Source organism: Podarcis filfolensis, assembly GCF_964270895.1.
Source record: "Podarcis filfolensis genome assembly, chromosome: 14".
In the NCBI taxonomy this organism is placed as follows: Eukaryota; Metazoa; Chordata; class Lepidosauria; order Squamata; family Lacertidae; genus Podarcis; species Podarcis filfolensis.
The window spans coordinates 29723676-29750620 of NC_139616.1; the positions used below are offsets into that span (position 1 = coordinate 29723676).

The following is a 26945-nucleotide window of genomic DNA, read 5'->3' on the forward strand; positions in this document are numbered from 1 at the left end:
TCAGTAGTTAGCGCTACCTTGAGTAGTTTTGCTTTGTCCTGTTGACTGCTTCTGATGTGTTGCAGCCTGGGCTGCGTTCTTGGTTAGCAGAAGGCTTGTATGGGCAGATAGCTGCATTATTGACCAATTTGGTTGAGAAGATGTAACAGATGGAATGAAATAATATGCTGTGCATTAACCAAGAAGGGCTGCTAAAGTGGTTTACAAATCACAAAATGGGGGGGAAACGATAGTCCCAGACCCACTGGTGGAGGAGGAGGGGGTGCGGTCCGCCCTGGGTGTCATCCCTGAGGGGGGTGACATCGCCGCGCCCCCACGGGAGGCTAGCCCTGCCCCTGGGTGCACAGCATGTGCACCACTCCAGGTGCCAGAGCGTCTAGCTCCGCCTCTGCCCAGACCTCAGACTTAGGATCACAAAAGGAAAATGGATTGGGAGCAAGAAAGAAATAAGCAAACTTGGGCACAATGTCTTAGATAAATGAGTTCTTTTGAGCCTGCTGTACCCAGTTGGGTGTGACCAGCATAACCAACCCCTGCACCCAACATTCAACTCACAGTTGCAGTACAAGGGTGGTGGTGGGGCCTGCAGCGGCCCATACAGAATGGGCTGGGTTTGGAGTATCGAAGTGACCGTGACTTCTCTTTCACAGTTGCACTTCAGGAGCAAAGACACTTTCATCAGGCCAAATGACACCGTGAGCATCCAGCATGACGCAGGGCCTGGGGCCTTCATCCTTTGCCACCCAAGCCAGGTGCCATCTTACCAGATGAGTTACTTCACCCTGAACTCTTCAGACTGGGAGCCAGGCTCTCTCATGCACCCTGAGGCCGGTGGCTGGCATAACGACTCCACCTGCTACTTTAGGGTCCTTTCTTTTGCTGAAAAGACAGTAGCCATTATCGGGGAAGGGAATTTGGGTGTGGACCGCCCTGGCCTGTATGCCGTGAGGGCCACTGTAGAGAACGGAGTCTTCAGCGCCAACCTATCCTGTGATTTCGTGGCTGTCTCTCCGGTGTCGGGCCTCCGCGTCATTTACCCTCCAGAGCAAGGTGGCCGAATCTACGTGGAAACCAACCACACTTGGCTGGTGGTGAAAATCTCTTCTGGGGTGAACGCAACTGCTGGATGGTTCGCAGGGAGCCAGAGCTTTCCCTTTGGAAGGAGCTGCCCACCTTCTGTCATCCCACTTGTGCCTGAGTGCACCAGGGACACCAATGATACCTGGTTCTCAGTCGTCGTGTTGGAGAACATCGGGGGAAATGCCAGCACCCGAGTGCTGTGGGCAGAGAACGCTGTTAGCTCCCAGAACATCACCATCACTGTGAAAGCAGAGGATGCCATCCGAGGCCTCCGCGCAACCCCAAACCCAGAGACCAGAGTCTTGCTGAATAACCGTGTGGTAAGTAGGGTAAGGAGATACATTTGCTTTGGTTCTCCTTTAAGCACCACCCTGCCTCTTCTGCACCTTCTGGAACGATGCACAAACCGAAATGCACTGATCCTTTGAAATTTGCACTTTTCTGAATTTTGCAATGCAGTGCTTCAGCCAAGATATGTGTACAAAAGTGGGTGTGGGTATGTGGGTGTAAAAAAATGCATATATTAGTGAAAATAACTTAAAATGCATTATATGAAGGGAAGTGGTTTGCAAAAATGTGTATGTTCAGGAAAATATGCACTAAAATGCTTATGTGTTCTAACTCAGCCTTCCTGAGTGTTTTGTGCTACAGTTCGTATTAACCCTGGCCAACACTGCTATTTTGTACTACAACTCCCATCAGCCCCTGTCAGCGTATCTGTGGCCATTACAGTCCAAAACATCTGGAGCCCACCAGGCTGGGGAAGGCTGTTGCACCATTTCCCAGCTAATCATTGTCAGATCCGTCCCTTTCTGAGTTTGACATACTGTTGACTTCTCCTCTGCTTTTTGACAAAAGTGGTTTGAGAATGATGGAGCCCACTCGCCAGGGGCCCTGCTCTTATAATGGTCATGATTTGAAGTGGAAAGTCACATGTAAACTTTTCTCTGAAATAATAATAATTTATTATTTATACCCTGCCCATCTGGTTAGGTTTCTCCAGCCACTCTGGGTGGCTTCCAACAGAATATTAAAATACAATAACCTATTAAACATTAAACGTGCCTGCCTGTTCCCATCCACTGCAGAGTTACGTCCCCATGATGGATGCCGGATCGGATGTTACCTTCCGGTGGACCGTGGACGATAAGCGCTCTTTCACTTTCTACAACGATGTCTTCCACGTTATTTACCAGACACCGGCTGTGTACAAGCTGTCGGTAAGTCACAGGCAGCTGCTATCAATGGCTACTAGCCATGATGGCTTTGCTCTGCCTTCACTGTTGAAGGCAACAGTGCTTTTGAATGCTGGAAACCACAGGAGGGGAGAGTGGTCTTCTGCTCAGGTCCTGCTTATGGGCTTCCCATTGGGGCATCTGGTTGGCCACTGTGAGAACAGGAAGGCTGGGCTAGATGGGCCCCTTTGGACCTGGTCTAGCAGGTTCTTCTTACGATTTTATGTTCTTTTGCATTTATGTTCTTACGTGTTGGGTAACAAGGAGAGGAATGAAGGGGTAAAAGCATGTGAGGATTTCCAGCACGTTTCTCTCTCCCAGAGCGGATGATGGAGAGGAGGGGGAAATAGATGTTGAAGGATGTCATGGTGCAAATGCCCCTTGGTTATATATCTGTGCCATACTGTGCCAGAGCTTTTTCTTTCTTTCCCCTTCCCTTATAGCTCACTGCCTCCAACCACGTCAGCAACGTCACTGTGGACTACAACATCACCGTGGAGAAGATGAACAGGATGAAGGATCTGGTGGTCTCTGAGATCCCACCCCTCGTCCCTCAGAACAGCACTGTGGAACTGGCAGCCATGGTTACAGTGGACTCTGCTGTGGATGCCACATTCCTGTGAGTTCTCCCGATGTATGATTGGAACAAAACAGAATGAAAAAGAAGGGCTGCGCAGGGGAGTGTTTCCACTCCATGCATCAGGGGTGGGAAGCAGGTTTTCCATGGACTGGGCAGCTGTGTTGGCCTTCCAGCTTTTCTGTTACCTGCCTGCAACTGCATTGAATTGAATGAATAAAACAACAATGCAATATACAAAAAATAGAAATAAAAAGTCAATTATATAAAATACATTTTGGGATTTTGAATCAATAGTCAAATGGTGGATCTTATTCTGATTGCCCCAGCTAAAAACCTTGCAACCTTTGCTGTCACCTGCTCATCTTGATCTGCCAAGAAAAAGGACGCTGTGGCAGTGGCTGGGTAACCCAGAATGGACAATAAAAGAGGGGTGATAATCTCATTCCTCAAGTCTTTATAAAGAGTGCAAGTCAGAAGGGCATGTGCCACTGATTCGGGAGTGCCATCTCCACAGGGAGATCTGTTACCTGTCAGCAACTGCATGTTTTACTACTTTTTCTGCTGTGCAGGTGGGACTTCGGAGACGGCGACCGTGTTGCTTTCCAGTTCAGGCCTCCCTATAACGAGTCTTTCCTCGTGCCAGACCCCAACATCCATCAGGTTGTAATTGGGCATAATGTATCGCATACCTACCAAGAATCAGGTGAGAAAAGTGTTCTGTTTTGTTTTTCGTTTGCGACGCCATGGCCAATTGAGTAAACGGGATGTGTGCTTAGGACAGTTTCTACTTTCTGCGTTGATGCAAATCATAGCCATAGAACTGTAGACTTTGAAGGGACCCAAAGGTCCCTTCAATGGACCTCCTACAATGCAGGAATCACAGCTAAGTATCTGACTACTATTAGCACACAAATGGGCCCAACAAGCAGCTGGGAACTCAGAGAATCATAGAGTTGGAAGGGACCGTGAGGGTCATCTGGACCAACTCCGTGCAATGCAGGAATCTTTTTGCCTAGTGTGGGGGTCAAGCCCATGACCCAGAGATTAAAAGTCTCATGCTGTACCGACTGAGCTATCCCAACTCCCAGAGTTCATTTTGTGGCCCCTTTCGCTTTTCCAGTTGCTGCCTCCTGTGTGCGCAGACAGCACTCAGTGGCTCTACAAAGCAAGTTCCTTTGAGATTGCCTCTCCCCAAATGTCCCCCCTTGGCATTTTTGAACTACTTCTGGTGCTCTACTCTGTGTTCCATCCCTGTGGGAGGTCAGGTTGACCTCAGCAAGAAGTAGTTAGCCAACTGGTTGCTATTAAGTGTGGTTGAATAATGGCCTTGTATGAAATTCCCATTGATGGATGGTCTTTGGAATACAGCACCAATTGCAACGTTTTATATTTCAGGAATTATATATCATGAATGTGGTGTCTGATCCCATGTTATTGTGACTATCATGTAGTTTGCAATTAATTAGCAGGCAAATGCACAGTGGGGGTTTTATAAGAAAGGTTCCTGCACGAGGAAGAACCCGCCAAATCAACAGGGATTGTCACCCAAAACCAGTGCGTTTGTCATTTGACTGACCAGCTCAGGAGCTTTTTCGTGATAATTGCCTTTTCAGGGCTGTTAGAGCACATCTCAGGCCTCTAGAAGGGAGTTGCAAGACCTGCCTCTTCTGGGGACCGCTTGGGAACTTGCTTAAGTTCAGAGGATTTCTCCTGCTGCTAATCTGGCTGTATTTTAAGTTTTTATTTGTTCTTCTTATGAGGTTGTGTATGCATGATGTTTTGAACATCAAGCACAAATGATATAAGTGAATGAATACGCAGAATGAAATTATCTGATAACATTCAAATCTGCATACACTCTGTGTGGCAAGTGAAACCAATGTGCTCCAGATTCTGTGTTTCTAAGAGCAAATGGTTCAGATTAAGTACTTTTGCTTGATTTGTTCTCTCATTCCACCCATGAAGACAGTCTGGAAGATAGTGCTGGGTGTTCCTCATTCGGTCCTGTCCCCTCTCTGACATGAAAGATGGGGATGGGGAAGAAAATCAATTCAGTTCTCCCTTCATGGCAACCTTACCTAATTTATCCTTTCTGAAATAATATTAGAACTGAAACTCGGCCATCCTCAGAAATTCACACCTCTGAATTTTGAAGTACAGTTACTGAAAACAGCATACAAAAGTTGGTTGTATTAGGGAAAATTGTTATATAAAAATGTGCATATTAGGCAAGATTTTATAGAAAGATTTGTATAGTGGGAGAAATTAGCACTGAGATGCTGATGGATTTTCATGATGTGGAAATGTTTCCAAACGGATCTGGATAACAACATAAGATTGGAAAAATGGGAAACCGAAATTGACAGATTTCCCCTTCTCCATGAAATGCAATGCAATGAAATATTGTTGCTGTTGCCCTGCCTTTCCAACTAAAGGTGCCCAGAGCAGCATGCAACAGAGCAGTAAAAACAGTACAGATTTTTTAAATTAAAAAAATGATTAAGATGCAAATCGAAACATCCTCAAAAGTAACCATTTCACACTTGCTTATCCTTCATCTACCAAATATGCACATATTGTTCAAAGAGAGAAACCACAGGAGTGGGAAGTTCTTATTCATTTCTCTCCCTCTCCCTCTCCCTCTCCCTCTCCCTCCATCCCTTTCTCCCTCTCTCCCCCTGCCCCCTTCTCCCCGGCCTGGTCACAAATGCAGGTGAATATATCCTGAGTGTTTTAGTATCCAATGAATTTGAGAACCTGACCTACACGATTCCTGTCCACATCTATACTTACCTGATGGAAGTGACCCTGGAAGTTGATGCAGATGTCTTGGTTGCTGGTCGCCCTGTCACTTTCAAAGCTGTCCCCCTGCCCTCTAGCTATGGGGTCTCTTACACCTGGGATTTTGGGGATGGCTCTGTGGCGTCTGTGCAAAGCCTGCCGGCGATAGTCCACACCTACAGCAACAAGGGGATGTACAACGTCAGCCTGAGAGCCAACAACACCATTAGTGCTGTAGAAACATTCCAGAGTTACCGTGTCTTTGAAGAGATTAGCGGGTTGCAGGTGGTTCTGGAGGAAGCAATGGAGCTCCGCACGCCAGTAGAGATCACCGCTTCCGTGGAAACAGGGGACAGCATCCTGTGGATATTCGACATGGGTGACGGGACCGTGGTGAACAGTTCCGTGGCATCCGTGATGCACATCTATTTAAAGGAGATGAATTGCACAGTAAACGTCACAGCAACGAATCCAGTCAACTCCGTTTCCCAAGCTGTTCCTGTCCGGATATTTGTGCTGATGGTTCTCAAGATTGAGCCTTCCACTTGTATCCCAGAGCACCCCGATGTACAACTTATTGCCTATGTTTCTGGTAACCCAGAGGACTACCTTTTTGACTGGACGTTTGGAGATGGGTCATCCAACGTCACCGTGAATGGGGACCCAACGGTGAGGCACAACTTCACCCGCAGTGGCACCTTTCGCCTTTCTTTGGTCCTCTCAAGCAAGGTCAACAAAGCTCATTATTACACCGAGGTCTGTGTGGAGCCAGAGGTCACCAACGTCTCGCTGTTCATAAGGCCGCAGTTTGTGAGACTGGGCAACGAAAGCAAGTTCCAAGTCACAGCTTTACCCCCTTACCCCTATCGCTACCTCTGGGACTTTGGGACAAACGAATCCACTCGGTTTGGTGGGACGGAAGTTAGTTACACCTACAAAGCCCCCGGTGTCTACTTGGTCACAGTGACAGTCTGCAACAACGTATCTTTCAATAACGACTCAGTCTTTGTGGAAGTCCAAGAGCCGGTTGGGGTCGTCAGGATTGAGTCCAACGGCTCGAAGGTTTTGGAACTGAACCAAGTCTACCTGTTCTCTGCCAACGCTAGCGGGACCAATGTGAGCTATCTGTGGTACTTTGGGGATGGCATGAGCCAGCTGGGGAAATTCATCACCCACTCCTACAACAAAAGTGGCACCTATGCCATCACCCTGACGGGCTGGAACAATGTGAGCTTCCGTGAAGCAAGGCTTAATGTGACAGTGAAGAGGCGCCTTCAAGGCCTGACCATCAATGCCAGCAGGACAGTGGTGCCTCTAAATGGTTCTGTGAGCTTCACGGCTACCCTCCTCGCTGGCACTGCTATCCGGTACTCCTGGATCTTGTGCGATAGGTGCACCCCCATCCCAGGCTACTCCACCATCTCCTACACTTTCCGTTCAATTGGGACGTTCAATGTGATCGTGACTGCAGAGAACGAGATTGGGTGCCTGCAGGACAGCATCTTTATCTACGTCTTGGAGCAGATCGAAGGGCTTCACATTGCCGGTGGCGACCTCATGGATGACACCTACTTCCCCACCAACAAGACGCTCCAGATGCAGGCGGCAGTGAGGGAGGGCACCAACATCTCCTACAACTGGACTCTCCTGAAGGAAAACCACCCTGTGCAGACTTCTGCAGGGAAGACCTTCTCCCTGGTTGTCCTGGAAGCAGGGGTCTACGTCATCCACCTGAAAGCCACAAATATGCTGGGGAGCTCAACAGTGAACAAGACAGTGGAGTTCATTGAGCAGGTTGGTGTCTTGAAGCCCATCGCTTCCCCCAACCCTGCTGCAGTCAACATTTCTGTAAACATAAGTACGAGTGTCACTGCTGGGACTGGATTGATGTATATTTGGTACCTGGAGGATGGTCTCTTTCTCCAAACTGCCTCCTCTGCCATCACACATTCCTTCCCAAGTCCTGGTGCCAAAGCAGTTACCGTTGTGGCAGAGAACAAATTTGGCTCTGCCAATGCAACGCTTGTGGTGTACATTCAGGAGCCCATCATAGGAGTGAGGATCAGGACCGTGAGGCTGAATTATACTGGTTATGTTGAGTCAGGCTCAGAGGTAAACTTCTCTGGGGAGCTGGAAAGGGGTTCTGATGTAGCATGGACCTGGAAGCTGCTGAACACCACCATATGTGGGCAAAGAGTGGCCTTGACATTCCCCTCACCTGGAGTCTTCTCCGTCTGCTTAAATGCTTCCAACGATGTCAGCTGGGATGTGGCCTGCCACAGCGTGACCGTGGAAGACCCAATCCAGGGCCTAAAACTCACTGTGGGCAAGGAGGTGCTAGAGCCTGGGGAAGAGGTCAACTTTGTCATTGGGATGGCTGCTGGTTCCTCTGTGAGCTATAAGATGAGTGTCGGCGGGAACCACTCCATGGCACTCAACTCTTCCAGCTTCACCTATACATTCACCCAGGTTGGAGATTACTTCGTAAGGGTGACTGCAGAGAACCACATCAGTGTGGACTACACGGAAGTTCTCATTGTGGTGCTGGAGGCCATCCATGGCTTGAAGGTCACGGACTGCTGTGAGCAAGGCATGCCTGTTGGAATAGAGAGGCGCTTCACAGCTGAGGTTGACAGTGGCTCGCGGGTATCATATTTGTGGCAGCTCTCCTTGGAGGGAGACCACGGGCGTTCCCAGGTCCGCGTGGAAGGCCAAAGCATCTCTTATATCCCAGAAGCTGCAGGTCGTCTGGAGATCCATCTCACCGCTTGGAACCGTCTGGGCAGCCTAAACATAACCATCGTGATAGAAGTCCAAGACATCATAATGCAACTTTCTCTCCTGCCTGTCAGCTCCTTTGCTAACCGGACAACGACGTTTGAGGTGTCTGTGCTGCCCAGCGCAAAGAAAGTTGCCTTTTGGTGGCACTTTGGAGATGGTTCTCCAGCTCAAAGGACAAGTGTGCCATCCGCCAGCCATACCTACCTAAGGCATGGGGATTACTTGGTGGAAGTGAATGCCTCCAACCTCATCAGCTTCTCCATTGCCCAGCTCACCATCACGGTCCAGGTGCTGGAATGCGAAGAACCAGAAGCTGAGTTGGCGTTACCTGGGCAAGTGGTCATGAAGCGGTCGCAGAAGAATTACTTGGAAGCCCAGCTTGACTTGCGGGGCTGCACTAGGTACCAGACCAAGTACGTGTGGGAGATTTACAAAGCCCCCAGCTGCCTGCAACTGGGCGCCTCTGACAAAGTCCTCCTGTCCAACGTGGACGTCAGCCGGCCGCAGTTGGTCATCCCCAAGCTGGCACTCGACCTGGGCACCTACTGCTTCAAGTTCCTGGTCTCTTTCGGAGACACACCACTGTCCAAGAGCATTTTCGCAAATGTGACTGTCACTCCTAACAAGCTGGTGCCCATCATTGATGGAGGATCGTACCGTGTGTGGTCCAGCACCCGAGACCTGATCTTGGATGGGGAGAAATCATACGACCCTAACCTAGAAGACTGGGAACAGACGCCGTTGCATTATCAGTGGTCTTGTATGTCTTCCTCCAAGGTAAGCAAACCCTGGGCTTTGAGTGAAGGAGCAGCTGGGTGGGGGTGCACTTGTGGGTAATTTCCATCATTTTAAATACTTAGACGTGGGTAGCGCTGTGGTCTAAACCACAGAGCCTAGGGCTTGCCGATCAGAAGGTCGGCGGTTCGAATCCCCGCAACGGGGTGAGCTCCCATTGCTCGGTCCCTGCACCTACCAACCTAGCAGTTCGAAAGCACGTCAAAATGCAAGTAGATAAATAGGTACTGCTCCAGCAGGAATTTAAACAGCATTTCCGTGCGCTGCTCTGGTTCTCCAGAAGTGGCTTAGTCATGCTGGCCACATGACCCGGAAGCTGTCTGCGGACAAACACCGGCTCCTCGGCCTATAGAGCGAGATGAGCGCTGCAACCCCAGAGCCCTAACGGTCTGGGGTACCTTTACCTTTTAAAGACTTAGAAGCCTGGTCTGGAACTAGTGCTGCAGGAGATCTGTACTTTGAGAAGGGGGAGGGGCATTGTGAGCCGAGACCCCATGTCCCCATTCTCCCCCTGCTTTCTGCCTTGATGTGTTTTGCTTTTTGGATTGGCAACTGGGGCGGGGGGCACAGTAGCTGAATTTGGCTTAAGGCTTGCTGAGCTCAAGACTGTGGCTGCATTGACGCAATATATTTAGGTCATATTCCCTCCCCCCCAAAGAATATTAGGAGTTGTAGTTTGTTCAGGTTGCTGAGGGTGTAGCTCTTTGAGGGATAAACTACAGTTCCCAGGATTCTTGGGGGGGGGAGGGAGGTGCAGACAAAGTTTAGTTTAAATGTATGGCATGTATGTGGCCTAAAATAGAATTCTAGAGATACAAGTGGGTGGGGGTTTATTAGGTCATCTAAACCCCGCTGCTCAATGCAGAAAATCCAGTTAGATCAAGGAGAGCCCCCACCTCATCCCTAGGTGATTGATTCCTATGCACTGGAAACCATAATTTGATTAACCAGCTCCCAAATCAGATTAGCCTTTTTGGCAGTCACATCACACTGCCGTCTCAGGTTCAGCTTGGGATCAGCTACAATCCAGATATCCACCTGTTCTGCTGACAAGCCAGGTATTTCCTATCCTATACCTGTGCATTGGATTCCCACCCCACAAAGAAGAAGTTTTTTTCATTAGACTGCAGTGGTGTATTCCCATTAAACACCCTCGGTTCAAATGTTTGACTTCCTTTGCCCAATTTTAGGAACAGAGCCCCAGGACTGTGCAGGGACACTCACCTGCCCTGGTTCACACCACCTTTATTTTGCTATCTTTCATGACTGTTCCAAAATTGTGTTTTGGCGGCATACATATTTTGCCCTGAAGTACGCCCTACAAGAAAAGCAACCCAAAAGTTTGGCCGTCGGAGGCCGTTTGTAGGCATGGAAGCTGCATTTACTCTTACTCACTTCCCCTCTTTGCTTTGGCATGCCAACCTGGTGCCCTTAAGATTTTGGAGTACAGCTCCCATCAGCTCCAGTCAGCCCCATCATGGTTGGCGCAGCCTGTTTTAACAAGATGAGGGTACTAGAACAGGAAGAAGTTTGACATATACCCAGGTTCTGGTCTCAGACCCTCAGGACAGGACTGACCTTCTGTTTTAAGGCAGGTTTTGAATGTCTCCTCTGCCCTCCTCCTCCCTGTTTCCTTGTCTGCAACAGAGCTCATCTGCGGGGTGTGCGCTCAACTTCACTGCCACAGGGGGTGTCGTTACTGTTTCCCGATCCATACTGGAAGCAGATGTGGAGTACACATTCGACCTCGCTGTCTGGAAAACGGGGATGAGTCCTGAAGCTACGAATCAAACGGTTAGTGTCATGGAGTCCTCTCTGCTCTTCATCCTCAAACAGTACCTTCCTGTACTGCCGTTGCGGGTTGCTTCAGGGCAGTAGGGAAAGGCAGGCTCATACTCTCCTTGAGAATGCCCCTCCACTGGTACTTAATTGTGTGAACAGCCATGCAGGGCCCTAGTCCGTACTGATGATCGTGGTGCTCTGTTGAGACTGCATTAAGGTCCCTGGAATTAGAGCCTCTCACACCTGCCTCCCCAATGAATCTGAGAATTTGTTCTGTCTTCATAAATCTTTCTCTGCAACTCCAGATATTTTGAACTACAACTCCCATCAGCCCCAGCCATCATGGCAGTGCTACCCAGAACAAAACTTTCCGTTTTTAAGCATTCACATCACCTCACACATATTCTCTGTAATGCTTGCAATACCCGTAAGCCAGAGGTCAGCAAACTTTTTCAGCAGGGGGCCGGTCCACTGTCCCTCAGACCTTGTGGGGGGGGCGGACTATATTTTTTTTTGGGGGGGGAAATATGAATGAATTCCTATGCCTCACAAATAACCCAGAGATGCATTTTAAATAAAAGGACACATTCTACTCATGTAAAAACACACTGATTCCCAGAACGCCTGCGGGCCAGATTTAGAAGGTGATTGGGCCGGATCCAGCCCCCGGGCCTTAGTTTGCCTACCCATGCCGTAAGCTATACACTGTTACTGTAGTAATGTTACTGTTTTTATTCTTACATTTCTATCCCATGTTTCCTCCAAGGAGCTCACAGTGATTTACATGGTTCTGCCTCCTCTCCATTTTATCCTCACAAGAACCCTGTGGGGTAGATTAGAGTAAGAGACAGTGACTGGACCAATGTCACCCATTGAGCTTCATGGCTGAGAGGGAATTTGAACTCTCGCCTGCAAGGTCCGAGTCTGACACTCTAACCATTATGCCACACTAGTGTTGCATGTTCATGGCTGAGGCTGAGGTTCTGAGGTGAAATTTGAGCCGAAAAGTGCCAGGATTTCTGCTCCCATAGATATTTCACTGCTTTTGGCTCTACCCACCACTAGCATGTGGCCCCTGGAAAGTTGCTCACAAATGAATGTGGCCCTTGGACTGAAAATGCCCCCCCCCAAAAGTGCACAAGTGGGATAGGATGAACTCTGATTTGGGAGTCCTGGGTTTGCATTCTGGCTCTGCCACAGATTCACAGTGTGACTGTGGTGAAGTCAGTCTCCTGTGGCTTCAGCTGCCCCATCGGCCACAGGAGAAGGGCAGGAAGGGAAACATGTTAAAGATTGCAAAGGAAATTGAAAGTGCTGCTTTCATTGATAAGCAGCAGGTCCTAAAGGTCCACACACACACACACACACACACACACACACACGTGTTGCTATATGTGGAGTCCTACCTTTGGTGCCTCTAGCTCAGTACTGACTACACTGGCAGGCAGTGACTCTCCAAGGTTTCAGGCAGAGAGTCTCTCCTAGCCTTTCCTGAAGGAACTGAATTTGGAACTTTTTGTATGCAAAGCAAGTGCTGTATCTATATTCCTTTTATATTCCATCTATATTCCTTCAACTAAAATGTAAGATTCCAGTTCTCATGGTTCTGAATAAAGGGCTGACTTAAACAGGAACATAGGAAGCCGCCTTATACTGAGTCAGTATTGTTTACACTAACTGGCAGCAGCTCTCCAGGTTTTCAGGCAGGGGGTGTTTCTTAGCCCTACCAGGGATTGACATTGGGATCTTCCTCTTCCTACACAGACCTGCCATATGTGAAATCATTGGCCCATCTGGCCCATCACTGTTGTCTCTGCAAATGTCTCTCCAGGCCTCATGGGGAAAGGGAGCTCATCCCCAACCCTGACACCTCAGTCTTTTTTACCTGCAGATGCCATTGCGGATCGAACCTGGCACCTTCTGCATGCAAAGCAGATGCTCTCCCACTGAGCTACATGGCTCCCATTTCTGCAGGGAGACAGCTGCCAGATAGATTAGGATAGCCCAGTGTGTTGGGTGGGGTTGCAGAGGCAGGCATGGAATGCCCAGAGTTGCCCATCTACAAATAGAGTGGTACCTCGGGTTACATACACTTCAGGTTACATACGCTTCAGGTTACACACTCCGCTAACCCAGAAATAGTGCTTCAGGTTAAGAACTTTGCTTCAGGATAAGAACAGAAATCGGGCTCCGGCGGCGCAGCGGCAGCAGGAGGCCCCATTAGCTAAAGTGGTGCTTCAGGTTAAGAACAGTTTCAGGTTAAGAACGGACCTCCGGAACGAATTAAGTACTTAACCCGAGTTACCACTGTATGAACATTAGGAGAGAAAAAGAACCCTTTTGCTGATAGCCGAGGCTTTTCTTTTTTGCTTTTCTTCCCATGGTGCCTTGGAAAAAGCAGAGGGAGAGAGGGAGGGTAACACACACACACACATTCCCCCTTCTTTTTAAAATAACTGCACCTATTGGTAGGCCGCAAAACAAAACTGAGCAGCAAAAGGAACCTGCAGGCCAAAAAACCTTATGGTTTCTATCACCAGCTCCAGGAGAGGCTTGGCAACCCGAGATGCCGTTTGTCTGCAAGTGGAAATTCTTACTGCCTTGATCTCCCTCTTGCTCTTCTCCCTCTTTCCTTTTGTGTGTGTGTGTGTGTGTGTTGTTCTTTTGGAAACTGAAGACTGGAAGGAAATAGGAAGGTGGGGGGGGAGGCAGAAAGAACCAAAGTCAAATTGATAGTCTTTCAAGGACATTCCGTACAATCTCGCTTGCATACATGAATGCAAAACAATGATTTGACTGTCACAGGGATGGGAGGAACAGATGGGGCCCTTCAATCTTGCTCTGCGGAGAGAGGGCTTTGGTGCTCTTTTAACAGCCTGCCACATTAAACAGCAGCTCTATCGCTACTGTCAAAAATGCCTATTATTGCCTGAAGCCTCAAGAGACACCCTTGGCTTCTGTAGTTATTTAGAGTTGCATGGAGATAATGGCGCAATAGCCGGAGTATCTCACAGTTGCCATAGCTCAGTGGTAGAGCATCTGCTTTGTATTGCAGAAGGCAATACAAGTACTCTATTTGTATTGCAGAAGTACAACCCCCAGCATCTCCAGGTAGGGTTGGGAAAGAATTTGTAATAATCCAAGAAGAGCTTGCTGGATTGGGTCAGAGGCCCATCATAGTCCAGCATCCTGCTCTCACAGAGACCACCCAGATGTCCCAAAGGGAAACCTGCAGGCAGGACCTGAGCACAATAACAACCCTCCCCTCCTGTGGTTTCCAGCAACTGGTATTCAGAAGCATTGCTGCCTCCAAACATGAAGGCAGAGCTTTCTTCTTTGGCGATCACTCGTAGCCGAGTAAGATTGTTTTCCACGAGCACAGCAGAGCATAGCAATTATGGCTACTTGGCACCAATAGCCCTCTCCTCCATGAATTTGCCCAGTCTTCTTTTGAAGCCATTCAAGTTGGTGGCCACCACTGCCTCCTGTGGGAGTGAGTTCCATAGTTTAACTACATGTTATATTATTCCCTGGAGAGATGCTGCCAGTTAGTGCAGGCAGCACTGAGGTAGCTGGACCGATGATCTGGCTCATTATGAGACCGTTTCCTACGCTGTTGGAGAGACAAGTGTCCCGTGGAAGTGGAGGCCATCCTGGGGTGCCAGGGTTTAGCAAAGCATTTCCCTATGGAACCCAGCTGGGAATTCCAAGCATTTGCCATTCAATTCTCATTTCCAAGTCTTTTTCATACTTGCCCTTTTGACTCATTGTGTGTTGTTTGCTTAATCAATCAGCAGTCCTGTTTTCAATTGCGTAATTGAGGAAAACCTTGGTGAACAGTATTCCCCTTTCTCCAACCATCCACAGTTGGGCAATAGCTTCAGTGGGACCAACCAAAGTGTTACACAAGTGTGGAAAGCTTCTGAGTCCTCCAGAACTCTTCATCATCAAGACGTTACACAAAGCAGGAGCTAGGGGTGGGTGGAATGAAGAAAAACTATAAAAACAAACAGGACTCCCAAAGTAGTCTTATGAGGCAGCCATGAGGTCAGCTTGCAGAGTTGATTCTAAGATGGAGATATGGGCTGAACAAGTCCCTCCCAAGTGCTGTAGGTAGCAGGTTATAAATTTAGGATTCTGAGACTAAGGCATCAAAGAGAAATGTAAAACACAACGTATCTGATGTAGGCAGGAAGCAGAAGCAAAGACAAACTTGGCCGCCTTTAATTTAGTGAAGCCTGGGATAAATCTGATGAAAATATCCCCTGGAGCCAAGTTGTGTAGTATTAACTAATGGAGGGGATGTTAACCTCAAAATGCAAGGGCCCTCTTGTGGGGTTGGGAAATCATCACTCTTTGTCTGTAGGTTCCAGCTGTGTGAAAAAGGACCTGTTCATGCCAGCCTTCTCTGAACTGGTACCCAGCAGATGTTTTGTAATACAACTCCCATTAGCCCCAGCCAGCATAGCCGTTTATGATGTTGAGGCTGATGAGAACTGTAGTCAAAAATACTGTAGGGTATCAGGCTAGGGAAGGTTGTTTTCAATGAATGTGGAATCTTCCTAGTTCTGTAAGAGAAAATTCTATCTAGGTCTGTATGGACTGCCCCTCCTTCCCCCTGCCCCTGGTCATCCTATAGATTACAGCCTACATCGTGCAAAATGATTATTTTAAGTAACAGAACGAATCACACAAAATGATGGGGAAATTATGTAAATCCATTAGTTTTGCAGAATTTATATTTATTTAATAGAAATTATATACTGCTCAATGATCAAAACCTCTAAGCAGTTTACATAAAATATACTTTAAAATTACCAATAAAATCAGATGTTACAAACAAGTTAACCTAACAAAAAAAAAAAAGAAGAAATATATTGGTTGTGGGATTCAGGGCCTCATGGTGCAGAATTCAGATTCTCATAGTTCAGAATTTTGCTCTCTTTTCAACACAGACTCTGCTTCCTCCAGTTATCCTCTGGGGAGGGATTCTGCTGACACCTCTGCTTCTGTGGGCTCACTGTGCTTTCTCTCCCAGGTGCTACTGAAGAAGGGGACGGTCCCCATCGTCTCCCTGGAGTGTGTCTCTTGCAAGGCCCAGTCTGTCTACGAAGTGAGCCGCAGCTCCTATGTGTACCTGGAAGGGACCTGCTTGAACTGCCAGAATAATTCCAAACTGGGGGTAAGGTGGCCATTGGATGTTTCTGGGGTCAGCCTTGCACAGTCAATTGCCAGCTAATTGGGTGCCTGATGTGGCCCCTGTGAGACAGAGGGCCTTCTCAGTAGTGGCGCCCGCCCTGTGGAACGCCCTCCCATCAGATGTGAAGGAAATAAGCAGCTATCTTATCTTTAAAAGACATCTGAAGGCAGCCCTGTTTAGGGAAGTTTTTAGTATTTAATGCTGTATTGTTTTTAATACCCGATTGGGAGCCGCCCAGAGTGACTGGGGAAACTCAGCCAGATGGGCGGCGTATAAATAAATTATGATGATTATGATTATTATGATAAGTAGGAACATAAGAAGAGCCCTGCTAGATCATGCCATTGGCTTATCTAGTCCAGCATCCTGACCAGATGGGAAACCCGCAAAGCAGGCCTTGAGCACAGGAGCACTCTCCCATCATGTGTGTTCTAGCAACTGGTATTCAAAAGCATTGCCACCTCTGACCATGGAGATGCTATTAGTCATCCTGGCCATCAATAGCCCTCTCTACCATGAATTTTCCTAGTCCTCTTTTAAAGCCATCCTAGTTGGTGGGGGAGATAGTTCCATACTTTAACTATGCAATGCATGAAGGATTCCTTTTTTTTACCCATCCTGTGTCTTCCAGCATTCATTGGATGCCCACAACTTCTAGTGTTATGAGAGAGGGAGAAATTTTTTTTCTCCAACCACTTTCCCACCATACAGCTCCCAAAATCTTTGGAGGGAAGCCATGGCTGTTTAAAGTGGTATCACAGTGCTTTAAATGTTCCGTTGTGAATGTGGCCTGTATTGTTAAGCACAAACCAATCTCTAGGCGGTGAGAGGTTTTCCAGGGTCCAAACACTTTTCATGGGTTTGGATTCCTTGGATTGATGCCCCTGGAGACTTTATGGAGTTTCTGTGATAATCAGATTTTATTTACACTTATATACAGTCTGAGCATGAGATGGGAGTTCTCACTGAATTCCTAATGCCACACCTGATGGAGCACTCTGGGAAATCCCTGAGATTTAGACAGCCTTCACTAGGGATCGAGCCTTTAGTGTGGTGGGCTCTGCCCTGTGGAACTCACTGCTGATTGATGTTTATCAGGAATCATCCCTGCCTTCTTTCAGACACTTCCTATAAACTGTATTATTCACATAGGCCTTTGCCATGTGAATTTCTTTTTACCAACCAGTATTTACTGAGGTTTTAATTATCTTGTATTCTGTATACCACTTTGCTGTGTTTTTATGGAAGTGTGGTCTATAAACATTTAAAGTGACAACAAACAAAAGCTCCCAAGAGATCCTCATCAAGTAGAGAACATGATTCTCGCAGAGAACAGGCCTCTTGAATCTCTGTCAGATCCAGTTTCAAGTTGCTGTTGAACTGCAACTCCCATCATCCTAGACCGTTGGCTTTGTTGACTGGGGCTGATGGGAGTTGTAGTCCGCAGCATCTGGAGGGTACCAGGTTAGGGAAGCCTGCTTTAAACCAAGTGATGGGGCCCTGCAGAGGTCCTAGGACTCTTCAGTCTCGCCCCCACCCGTGTTCTCCTGTTCCCTCTAAAAAAAATAGTTGGAAGGTGATGTAATGCAGGAGACTCAAGCTGGATCCCACGGTGGAAGTATTCCCAGCAGACAGTTTGGGCTCCTGCCTGGTTCTCCTTGGCCCAAATGTCTGGGAATGGAGTTGAGTGATCATCCAAAACTTTGGCCGGACGTTGAAAGTAACTTTCCTCTATACACACACACGCAAACTCAGTCTGAAAACATTAGAAATTCCTTTTTGAATTTCTACATGACAAAAGTTAAAGCTTTTCTTGGTCTTTTTCTGCGCCTCTTTTGTCTGTGTAGAGATGGTCGGCACACAGCTTCAAAAATAAGACTCTGGCCTTGGACAGAACAACCACCTCCACCGGCAGCAGAGGAATGAACCTGGTCCTGAGGCCAGGGGCTCTGAAGGACGGCGAGGGCTATACCTTCACTCTGCACATTACAGACCTGGCCACAGGGGAGGAAGGCTTTGCCTCCATCGACCTGTTTCCAAACCAGCCACCATTCGGGGGGTCCTGCTGGTTGTCTCCAATGGGACCTATCCAAGCATTGACTGCCAAGATTCATTTTGAATGTACAGGTGAGACCAGATTGTAAGATGATGTCCAACACGGGCTTCAAAATACGTACCTGAGAGCAAATTTTGCTTGGTTTGATAGATCCCTAAAAGAAATAGGAGGGACAGTGTAGTATATTAGATAGACTAGGTGTGGCCCTCCAGATGTTGCTAAACTACAGTTCCCATCAGCCCCAGCAAGGGTGGCCAATGGCTAGGGGAGATGAGAGTTGTAGCTCAGCAGCATCTGCAGGGCTAAAGGTTGCCCACACCTTAGATAGATGATTGAACTTATTGGAGACTTGTCTTAAAGCTAGTCTTTGGCTATGGGGCCTATGGAAAAGGTGCCTCCTCTGAGTGTGTCCTGAGCCATTTTTCTTATTCTTTTGTTTGTTTATTAAATTTATATGCCGCCCTTTATCCAAGGATTATTTATTACTTTTATATCCCAGCTTTCCTCCAAGGAGCTCAAGGTGGTCTACATATTCCTCCTCCCCATTTTCTTATCCCAACAACCCTGTAAGGGTTCTTCATTTCAGCAGCTTAATTCAGGTGGGAAAAGTCATTTTGTTGAACAACTGGAAGCCATTCTGGTCACCAACAGTAGCGCCATTAGTTCATGTTTCAGAAGCCCAAAAGGTGCCAGCTAGGAGTTGGGCATTCTCAGTGTCACCTACATCACAGAAATTTGGCAGGCATCCTTGTTGCTCACTTCCAAGTGTCTCTTGAAAATATTTTATGCCAACAGTCTTATTCAATTGTTCATATTTTCTTAAGATGAGCCTGCCATTTTTTATGACAATACAGAATAGTCTTTATGGTATCTTAAACCTTTATATTGTACCTGCTGTACACCATGTTGTTGTTGCATATGAGTAGACAGTTTATGAATATTTATTATAAATAAATAAATCCATTGGGTTGTATCAGCTAAGTTCTCCTCTGAGCAGACCCATTGAAATTAGTGGCCTTACGTTAGTTGTGGCCTCTATTTTCAATGGGTCTACTCTAATACTGGAAGCAACCCAATGCAAATTACCCAGTAAATCCTAATCAACCTTCTGTAGTCACCCCTGATCTACTTTGTGCATTTGGCTGGCAGGCTGGAGAGATACGGAGGACGAAGACACCCCCTTGGTATACACACTGCTTGCTGCCCGCTGCCGAACCGGTCACTGTGAGGAATTCTGGGTATATAAAGGCAGCCATTCTGAACATTCTGCCTTCCTGCCCCCTGGATTCCAGGAGGGAGGCTCCCTGGTGTCTGTCTCAGTGCTGGTGCAGGACCAGCTGGGAGCAACCGTTGTGGCTTTCAACAGGTGATGATTGTTGATGTTGTTTAATTTGTGGCTCCCTTCCACTGGAGCATCTTGAAGCAATTCCACAATGCAGTGGAAACACATTTAAAACTGTTGAACACATTAAAAACAGTTAAAGCAATGTCAAATCCAATACAGGTGATGGCTAGGACAAAAATCTCCACATAGAAGGGCCTTTCCTTTCCAAAACAGTATTCTTTTTACAGAAGACGAACTAATACTGCTCTGCTGACTTCAAAAACCCATATGAGCACTCATAAATACCCACAAACCCTACTGTTTCCTCAGTCCCCTCCAAATGCTTGTCATTTCTTTGTCTGCAGCCAGATGGGCAGGCTGGATGACTGGTCCGTCAACAGGTGAGCCTGCTACCACCAGTCCCCCCCCCCCCTGCATAATAAGGGATGCCCCCACCCAGTCCTGTTTGCTTGGAAATAGTCTTAACCTATTTCAAGGATCAATCCAAACTTGCATGGGTTAGTACAAAATGTTCAGCAGTTTTTATTTGAGTACTCACCACATCCCTGGGAAAGAATTTCCCGTAGGTCTGTAGAGGGGTTTCCAAGAGCCTGGAGACTTCCAAGTTAGGGTGAGTTGGCATCAGCCTTACCCAATTTAGCATCTGTTCATAGCACCTCAGCTAAAGAGTCAGACATAATCTGCTTTCCCTTTCTCTAGTTAAAAACTCTCAAGCTAAAGCCAGTTATCTATTATTATAGCAAGAGGTGTGTTTCCTTTATATTCTGAGATCATGCTTTGATCTGGTCATCTTTCCTCCCGGTTCTCTAATCTACCAACCCATAAAACCTCAGGGAAGTACTAGGGTCTTAATTCCCAGCTAAAGGTAAAGGTAAAGGGACCCCTGACCATTAGGTCCAGTTGTGACCGACTCTGGGGCTGTGGCACTCATCTCGCTTTATTGGCCGAGGGAGCCGGTGTACAGCTCATGGTCATGTGGCCAGCATGACTAAGCTGCTTCTGACTAAGCGCACGGAAACGCCGTTTACCTTCCCGTCAGATTGGTACCTATTTATCTACTTGCACTTTGAAGTGCTTTCAAACTGCTAGGTTGGCAGGAAACTGCTAGGTTTCCCAGCTACAGACACTTAATTACCAGCCAGGGTTCCACCTTCCAGACTGACCTCTGGCCAGGCTTAACAAGTTAACCTCATGGTGCCCTAGCAAACTTAGGAGCAAGAGTTACATTTTTATGTAACAGAACATTTCCTTTGCAGTGCCCTTTAGATGCTTTGGAGTTGGCAATAACTCCTGGCATCTGTTAGGGAAAGGCTGATGACAAGGGTTTGTCCAAGTTTACAGCTCTTTTGAGATAATATGGGTGGCAGGTGGGAGATCGATACTCTCTGAAATGCAAGTTTGTTGGTTTATAAATCAAGGGGAGAGGCTGTGTCTGTAAGCGCTGTCCAATTTGTTTGTCTCAAGAAAGGATTCAGCACCCTTTTCTCATCAGTAACAAACAGCTTCGTGGTGATGAATGGGCTTCTGCTGGGGACAAATTGGAAACAGAGCAATGCAACATTCATCTTAAACGAGATGCCTGCTTCCCATGCTGGCATCACACGCCCCTGCTCCTTTCTTAGAAAATTTCTGGGGAAGCTGAGCTGATCCATCACAACAAGGCTTTAATGTGGAGAGGAAAACATGTGAGGAGCCTGAGTGGGTGTGTCCTGCCCTTTACCTTTTCTGCACCTCAAGAAAACAACTAGGGATTGAAGAATGCTTAGGACCAAATGAAGTACTCTATCTCCCTAAACCACAAGGAATCTTCACACAAAGTTCCCAGTGTTCCCCTTTGGGTGGTGGGAACCACTGTTCCATATTTAAAATATAATACTGCAGATAGAAAGCTAGCATATAAGACATCTATTTTTCTATGTGCAGGAAATTTTTGCATGACACTGAAAGGTTGTTTTCCTTCCCAGCTCCATGGCCATCACGCTGCCTAGCCCTCCAGAAGGATTTCACAGCCTTCCCCAATGGCTTTCCAACCAGACTGAGGTGGTGCTGCAGGGCCTGGTGAAACAGAGCGATCCCCAACAGGTCATTGAATATTCCTTGGCTCTCATCACCATCTTAAATGAGGTATGAAGCAACACCTTTTTTGGTGGCTGGGTGGAAGGACATTTGTTAGGTAGGTAGGTAGGCATTATTAGTAGATTCAACATGATTCTGGCAGCAGTGAGACCCTGTCAGCATATGATACCTGTGCTCAAAGACGCACACTGGTTGACAGTTTGCTATTGGGTCAAGTTCAAGATGTTACTATTAGTACAGGAAGCCCTTAACAGCTTGGGACCAGTTTATCTGTGAGATTGCCTTGTCGGCATCTCCGCTCGGCCAAGCTAATAAAGCCTCATTTTCCTCCGGCCGAGCCTTCGGAATCGCCTCCGAAGAATAATTAACAACCTGAGCCTTTGATGAGGCTCCAAGGCACGTTCCCATTAAGCAGAGTTTCCAGCAGCATGCGGAAGTGATGGCTACATTGCAAAGAGTTTTATTTCTAAGCTACGCAGACAGAAAAGACATCCTCTCTCTATGAAAGCAGAGAGCAACTGAATAAAGGAACAAAGGAAACAGGAAACCAGTAACGTCACATCCGTCTCTAGTCTCCCATGAGACTTCCAATAGCCTGGACTGTCTCTGGAATGTAAACAGAGCCTTGTGACTCTAAGCAGCTGCTCAGTGGCAAACAGAAACTAACATGCCTTACTCCACATGTTTCCCCCTCCCGATGGCTACTTACCCCATGGAAATGGAAAGGTTTCCCTCCTTGCTTATCACTGAAAGAGAGAGCCCATGGCTTGTTTATTCATTCATTTACTGCATTTCTATACCATCATTTTCTCCAAGGAGCTCAGGGTAGTATCAATGATTCTCCCTCTCCTCATTTAATCCCCATAACAACCCTGTGAGGGAGGTTAGTCTGAGAGGCAGTGACTGGCCCAATGTCACTCAGTGAGCTTTATTCATGGCTGAGTGGGAACCCTGGTCTCTCCCAGGTCCTAGTCTTACCCTAACCAGTACACTACATAGGCTCTCATAAGAACTGTCTTAAGAATCTAGTTCACATACTTTTCTTTTCACCCCCAATGTAAGTATGAGTGCTCCATGCGTTTGAAACCAGAAACCAAACATGAAGACCGTCTCCGGGCCTGGACACGGAGGAACATTACAGAAACTCTGATTTCTCTTAATGTGACCACTGTGGATGACATCCAGCAAATCGCGGCTGCCCTGGCTCAGTGTACGGTAGGTGGTATCGCATTGCTCTGCCTCTTTAAAAAAATTAAAGATTTCAACACAGTAATTTAACAAAAATACATCATCTACATTGTCCCCCCCTCCATTTTTTTCCTCCCCCTCCCCCCCAGATAGAACACCCATCCTCCCACCCCACCCCAGACTGCCCTCAGCTCCTTTCTCTGGTTTCTCAACACATATTTCTGTCTGCATGTTGTAAAATTGTAAAATCCTCAAATTATCTGTCTATATATTACAATAAAGAGTTTGTGAATGTTTATTCAAAACCTGCCAAAGAGCCCAATTCATTTTGTTTCCTCTTCAAATATTTCATAAAAGGTTCCCATTCATCTTTAAAATCAGAGTTATCCTTGTCATGTAGTTTATGTGTCAGTTTTGTCAGTTCCACATAGTCCATCATTTTTTCTTGCCACAGTTCTTTCATCGGGGTTTCTTCCTTCTTCCATCCTTGTGCTATTAAGACTCTTGCCGCATTGCTCTGCCTCTTGGGCATGGGGAGCAAGTGGGAGGGAGGCTGGCGCTGAAGGGAGTTGGACCACAGCTAGCATAGCCATAGGATACTGGGACTGATGGGAGTTGTGGTCCAAAACATCTGAAGGACACCAAGTTTATTTGTTTTTTAGATTTATATCCCACCTCTCCTCCAAGGCGCTCAATGGTGTCCATGGTTCTCCCATGGGCTGGGATTTCTCAGCCCATGTGAGTACATTTGCTACTGTTTGGTGTCAAAGATAGCAGTGCATGCCTGGAAGCTGTTGTGTGGGAAGTAGCAGTTTGCCATTTGCAGAAGGCAGATCTTACACTCACATGAGGACTGGCAACTTGGTGGCTCAACATATAAGGTCAATTAACTTGCATCTTGGATTCACAGGTAGCCAACAAGGAGTTTGTTTGCCAAGCTTGCCTGACAAAGACCTTGAAGAAACTGAGAGACATGATGGCCATTCTGCAGGGAGAGACCATGCAAGGGACCATGACCCCAACAACCATCGCAGACAACATCCTCAACATCATGGGTGAGTGCGCAGGAAAGTTCATTTTTGAAGCAGCCTTCCCCAATCCCACGTCCTCCATATGTTTTGAACTACAACTCCCACCAACCTCAACCAGCACAGCTGTAAAAGATGGGACTTTTAGTACCTGGGAAGGGCTAGCTCAGTGGCAAAGCATCTGCTTTACATACAGAAGGTCCCAGATTCAGTCTCCAACAGCATCTCCAGGTAGAACTGGAGGGGAAACTCCCTTTCTGAAACCCTGCACAGCTGCTGCCAGTCAGTGTATTTTTTGTATTTTTTTTATAAATATTTATTGAATTTTCCAATTTTATACAAACACAAAAAGAAAAAGAAAAAGAAAAATATTAAAAACAAATCAATTTCAATAACAGTTTTTCAATAACATGTTTCTTTGACTTCCTCATACCTCCCCTTCTTGTTTTCTAGTTCAAATTGTTAATCCAGCAAATCCTAATCTCTTAACATTCCTTTTAATTAACACCTTATATTCCAATCAACTTTTTAAATTTTAAATTTTATGACTTAAACAATTTTAATCCCAGTTATTTTTATCATAACAGCTAGAGACCACATAAGTTCAATCCAGCATCTTTCAGAGTTCATTAATTTTGTAGTATTTCTGTAAATAGTCCTTGAATTTCTTCCAATCTTCTTCTGCCGACTCTTCTCCCTGGTCGCGGATCCTGCCTGCTACCAGTCAGTGTAGACAATATGGAGTTTGACAGAGGAATGTCTGGGTTTAAGCCCACCTCGTGTGTTCCTATGTTAATAAATCCCCAAATCAATTTTTGTGTGTGTGTGCGCATAGCAAATCTTCAATTTTGAAAGCCATTATTGAGAACCCGAGGGAACAGCACATAGTTTCCCTTTAAGTGAGAGGTAAGGGCATAAGAAACACTTTAGACTTCGCTTCAGCAAATGAAAACCCTCACATTCATTTGTTAGGAATACAGTCGCCTTTATTCATAATTACTTTCTTTGTGAATTTGAGAGTATGGAATGCGATATTCCGTGTCATTATGCAGTTCATGAGATCCTAAGGGAAACCCAGTGGGATCAGTATTCAAGGTTCAGGTGTTAAAAAAAGGGTCCATCTAGATTTCTGCTGAGCACTCTTGGCTTCTCTGCATTTCTTTCCCCTCCGTCAGGGTTGAGTTCCAGCATCTTTGCTTATGGTCATAGAATCATAGAATCATAGAGTTGGAAGAGACCACAAGGGCCATTGAGTCCAACCCCCTGCTAAACAGGAAACACCATCAGAGCACTCCTGACATATGGTTGTCAAGCCTCTGCTTAAAGATCTCCAAAGAAGGAGACTCCACCACACTCCTTGGCAGCAAATTCCACTGTCGAACAGCTCTTACTGTCAGGAAGTTCTTCCTAATGTTTAGGTGGAATCTTCTTTCTTGTAGTTTGGAACCATTGCTCCGTGTCCGCTTCTCTGGAGCAGCAGAAAACAACCTTTCTCCCTCCTCTATGTGACATCCTTTTATATATTTGAACATGGCTATCATATCACCCCTTAACCTCCTCTTCTCCAGGCTAAACATGCCCAGCTCCCTTAGCCGTTCCTCATAAGGCATCGTTTCCAGACCTTTGACCATTTTGGTTGCCCTCCTCTGGACACGTTCCAGTTTGTCAGTGTCCTTCTTGAACTGTGGTGCCCAGAACTGGACACAGTACTCCAGGTGAGGTCTGACCAGAGCAGAATACAGTGGCACTATTACTTCCCTTGATCTAGATGCTATACTCCTATTGATGCAGCCCAGAATTGCATTGGCTTTTTTAGCTGCTGCGTCACACTGTTGGCTCATGTCAAGTTTGTGGTCAACCAAGACTCCTAGATCCTTTTCACATGTACTGCTCTCAAGCCAGGTGTCACCCATCTTGTATTTGTGCCTCTAATTTTTTTTTTTGCCCAAGTGCAATACTTTACATTTCTCCCTGTTAAAATTCATCTTGTTTGTTTTGGCCCAGTTCTCTAATCTGTCAAGGTCGTTTTGAAGTGTGATCCTGTCCTCTGGGGTGTTAGCCACCCCTCCCAGTTTGTTGTCATCTGCAAATTTGATCAGGATGCCCTTGAGTCCATCATCCAAGTCGTTGATAAATATGTTGAATAAGACCGGGCCCAAGACAGAACCCTGTGGCACCCCACTAGTCACTCTTCTAGTCATCCTCAGCATCAAACATAACTGGAGGGCAGGAGGTTTAATTTGTGGTTGGATGATCAGCACAGTGTTTAATTCAAGGGTGAGGGATCTTTTTCAGCTTGGAGGCCACATTCCCTCATGGGCATTCTTCTGGGGGCCACATGCCAGTAGAGAGAAAAGTGAGTGGAGCTGTGGATCAGACTCTTATTTTTCTACGCTGGACTTAAATTCTAGCAAGAATCAGAGGCTTATTTTTTAAATTGATTTTTAATTTCAAGTAACAAGACATACAAGGAAAACAGAGCTTAGTAGTTGTACAGAAAAAGGGAAAAACAGCAGTTGGTGGTTGTGGTTTTAGATGTTCCAAGAAGGGCAATCAAACAAACACGTCTCTCCATAATGTTCCATTGGTCGAAGGAGGGTGAAAACCATGTTTGGCTTTCTTAACAAAGTCAATGAAAGGGTACCATTTCATATATTTTTTTTTTTTAAAGTAATTTTTTATTAAAAGTTTTTATAACAATAACAAACATATAACAAATACATAAACAGACAAAAACAAAAACAAAACGAAAAACATGTACCATTTCATATCTTAATTTCTTATACCTTTCTTCCCCGACTTCCTCATGCCTCCCTTTTCTGTATTCCAAATTCTTATCAATTACTCAGCAAATCTTCCCTTATTTTAATTTAAATTTAATCTAATCTTCCTTATTCTCCTTGTCTTAACCCTTGCTAATAGTAACCATTTACTTTCCAGTCCAACATCATTCTAACTTTCATTAATTTTGTAATATTTCTTTAAATAGTCCTTGAACTTTTTCCATTCTTCTTGCGC

At 46.4% G+C, this 26945-nt stretch overlaps 1 protein-coding gene across 2 annotated transcripts in view; it reads left to right on the forward strand.

Moving 5' to 3' along the window:
• The window catches only part of PKD1 (polycystin 1, transient receptor potential channel interacting), a 114644-nt gene that overhangs the window by 55298 nt on the left and 32401 nt on the right, over window positions 1–26945 (forward strand). The window contains exons 11-22 of one of the 2 annotated variants that reach the window (XM_083584728.1): window positions 651–1409; window positions 2169–2300; window positions 2759–2934; window positions 3465–3598; window positions 5609–9234; window positions 10900–11046; window positions 16073–16216; window positions 18082–18361; window positions 19440–19656; window positions 21600–21759; window positions 22774–22926; window positions 23810–23954. In XM_083584728.1, coding sequence (XP_083440854.1) covers window positions 651–1409; window positions 2169–2300; window positions 2759–2934; window positions 3465–3598; window positions 5609–9234; window positions 10900–11046; window positions 16073–16216; window positions 18082–18361; window positions 19440–19656; window positions 21600–21759; window positions 22774–22926; window positions 23810–23954 — 6073 coding nt within the window. The remainder of the gene's footprint in view (window positions 1–650; window positions 1410–2168; window positions 2301–2758; window positions 2935–3464; window positions 3599–5608; window positions 9235–10899; window positions 11047–16072; window positions 16217–18081; window positions 18362–19439; window positions 19657–21599; window positions 21760–22773; window positions 22927–23809; window positions 23955–26945) is intronic. The other variant, XM_083584727.1, reaches the window with a different exon arrangement.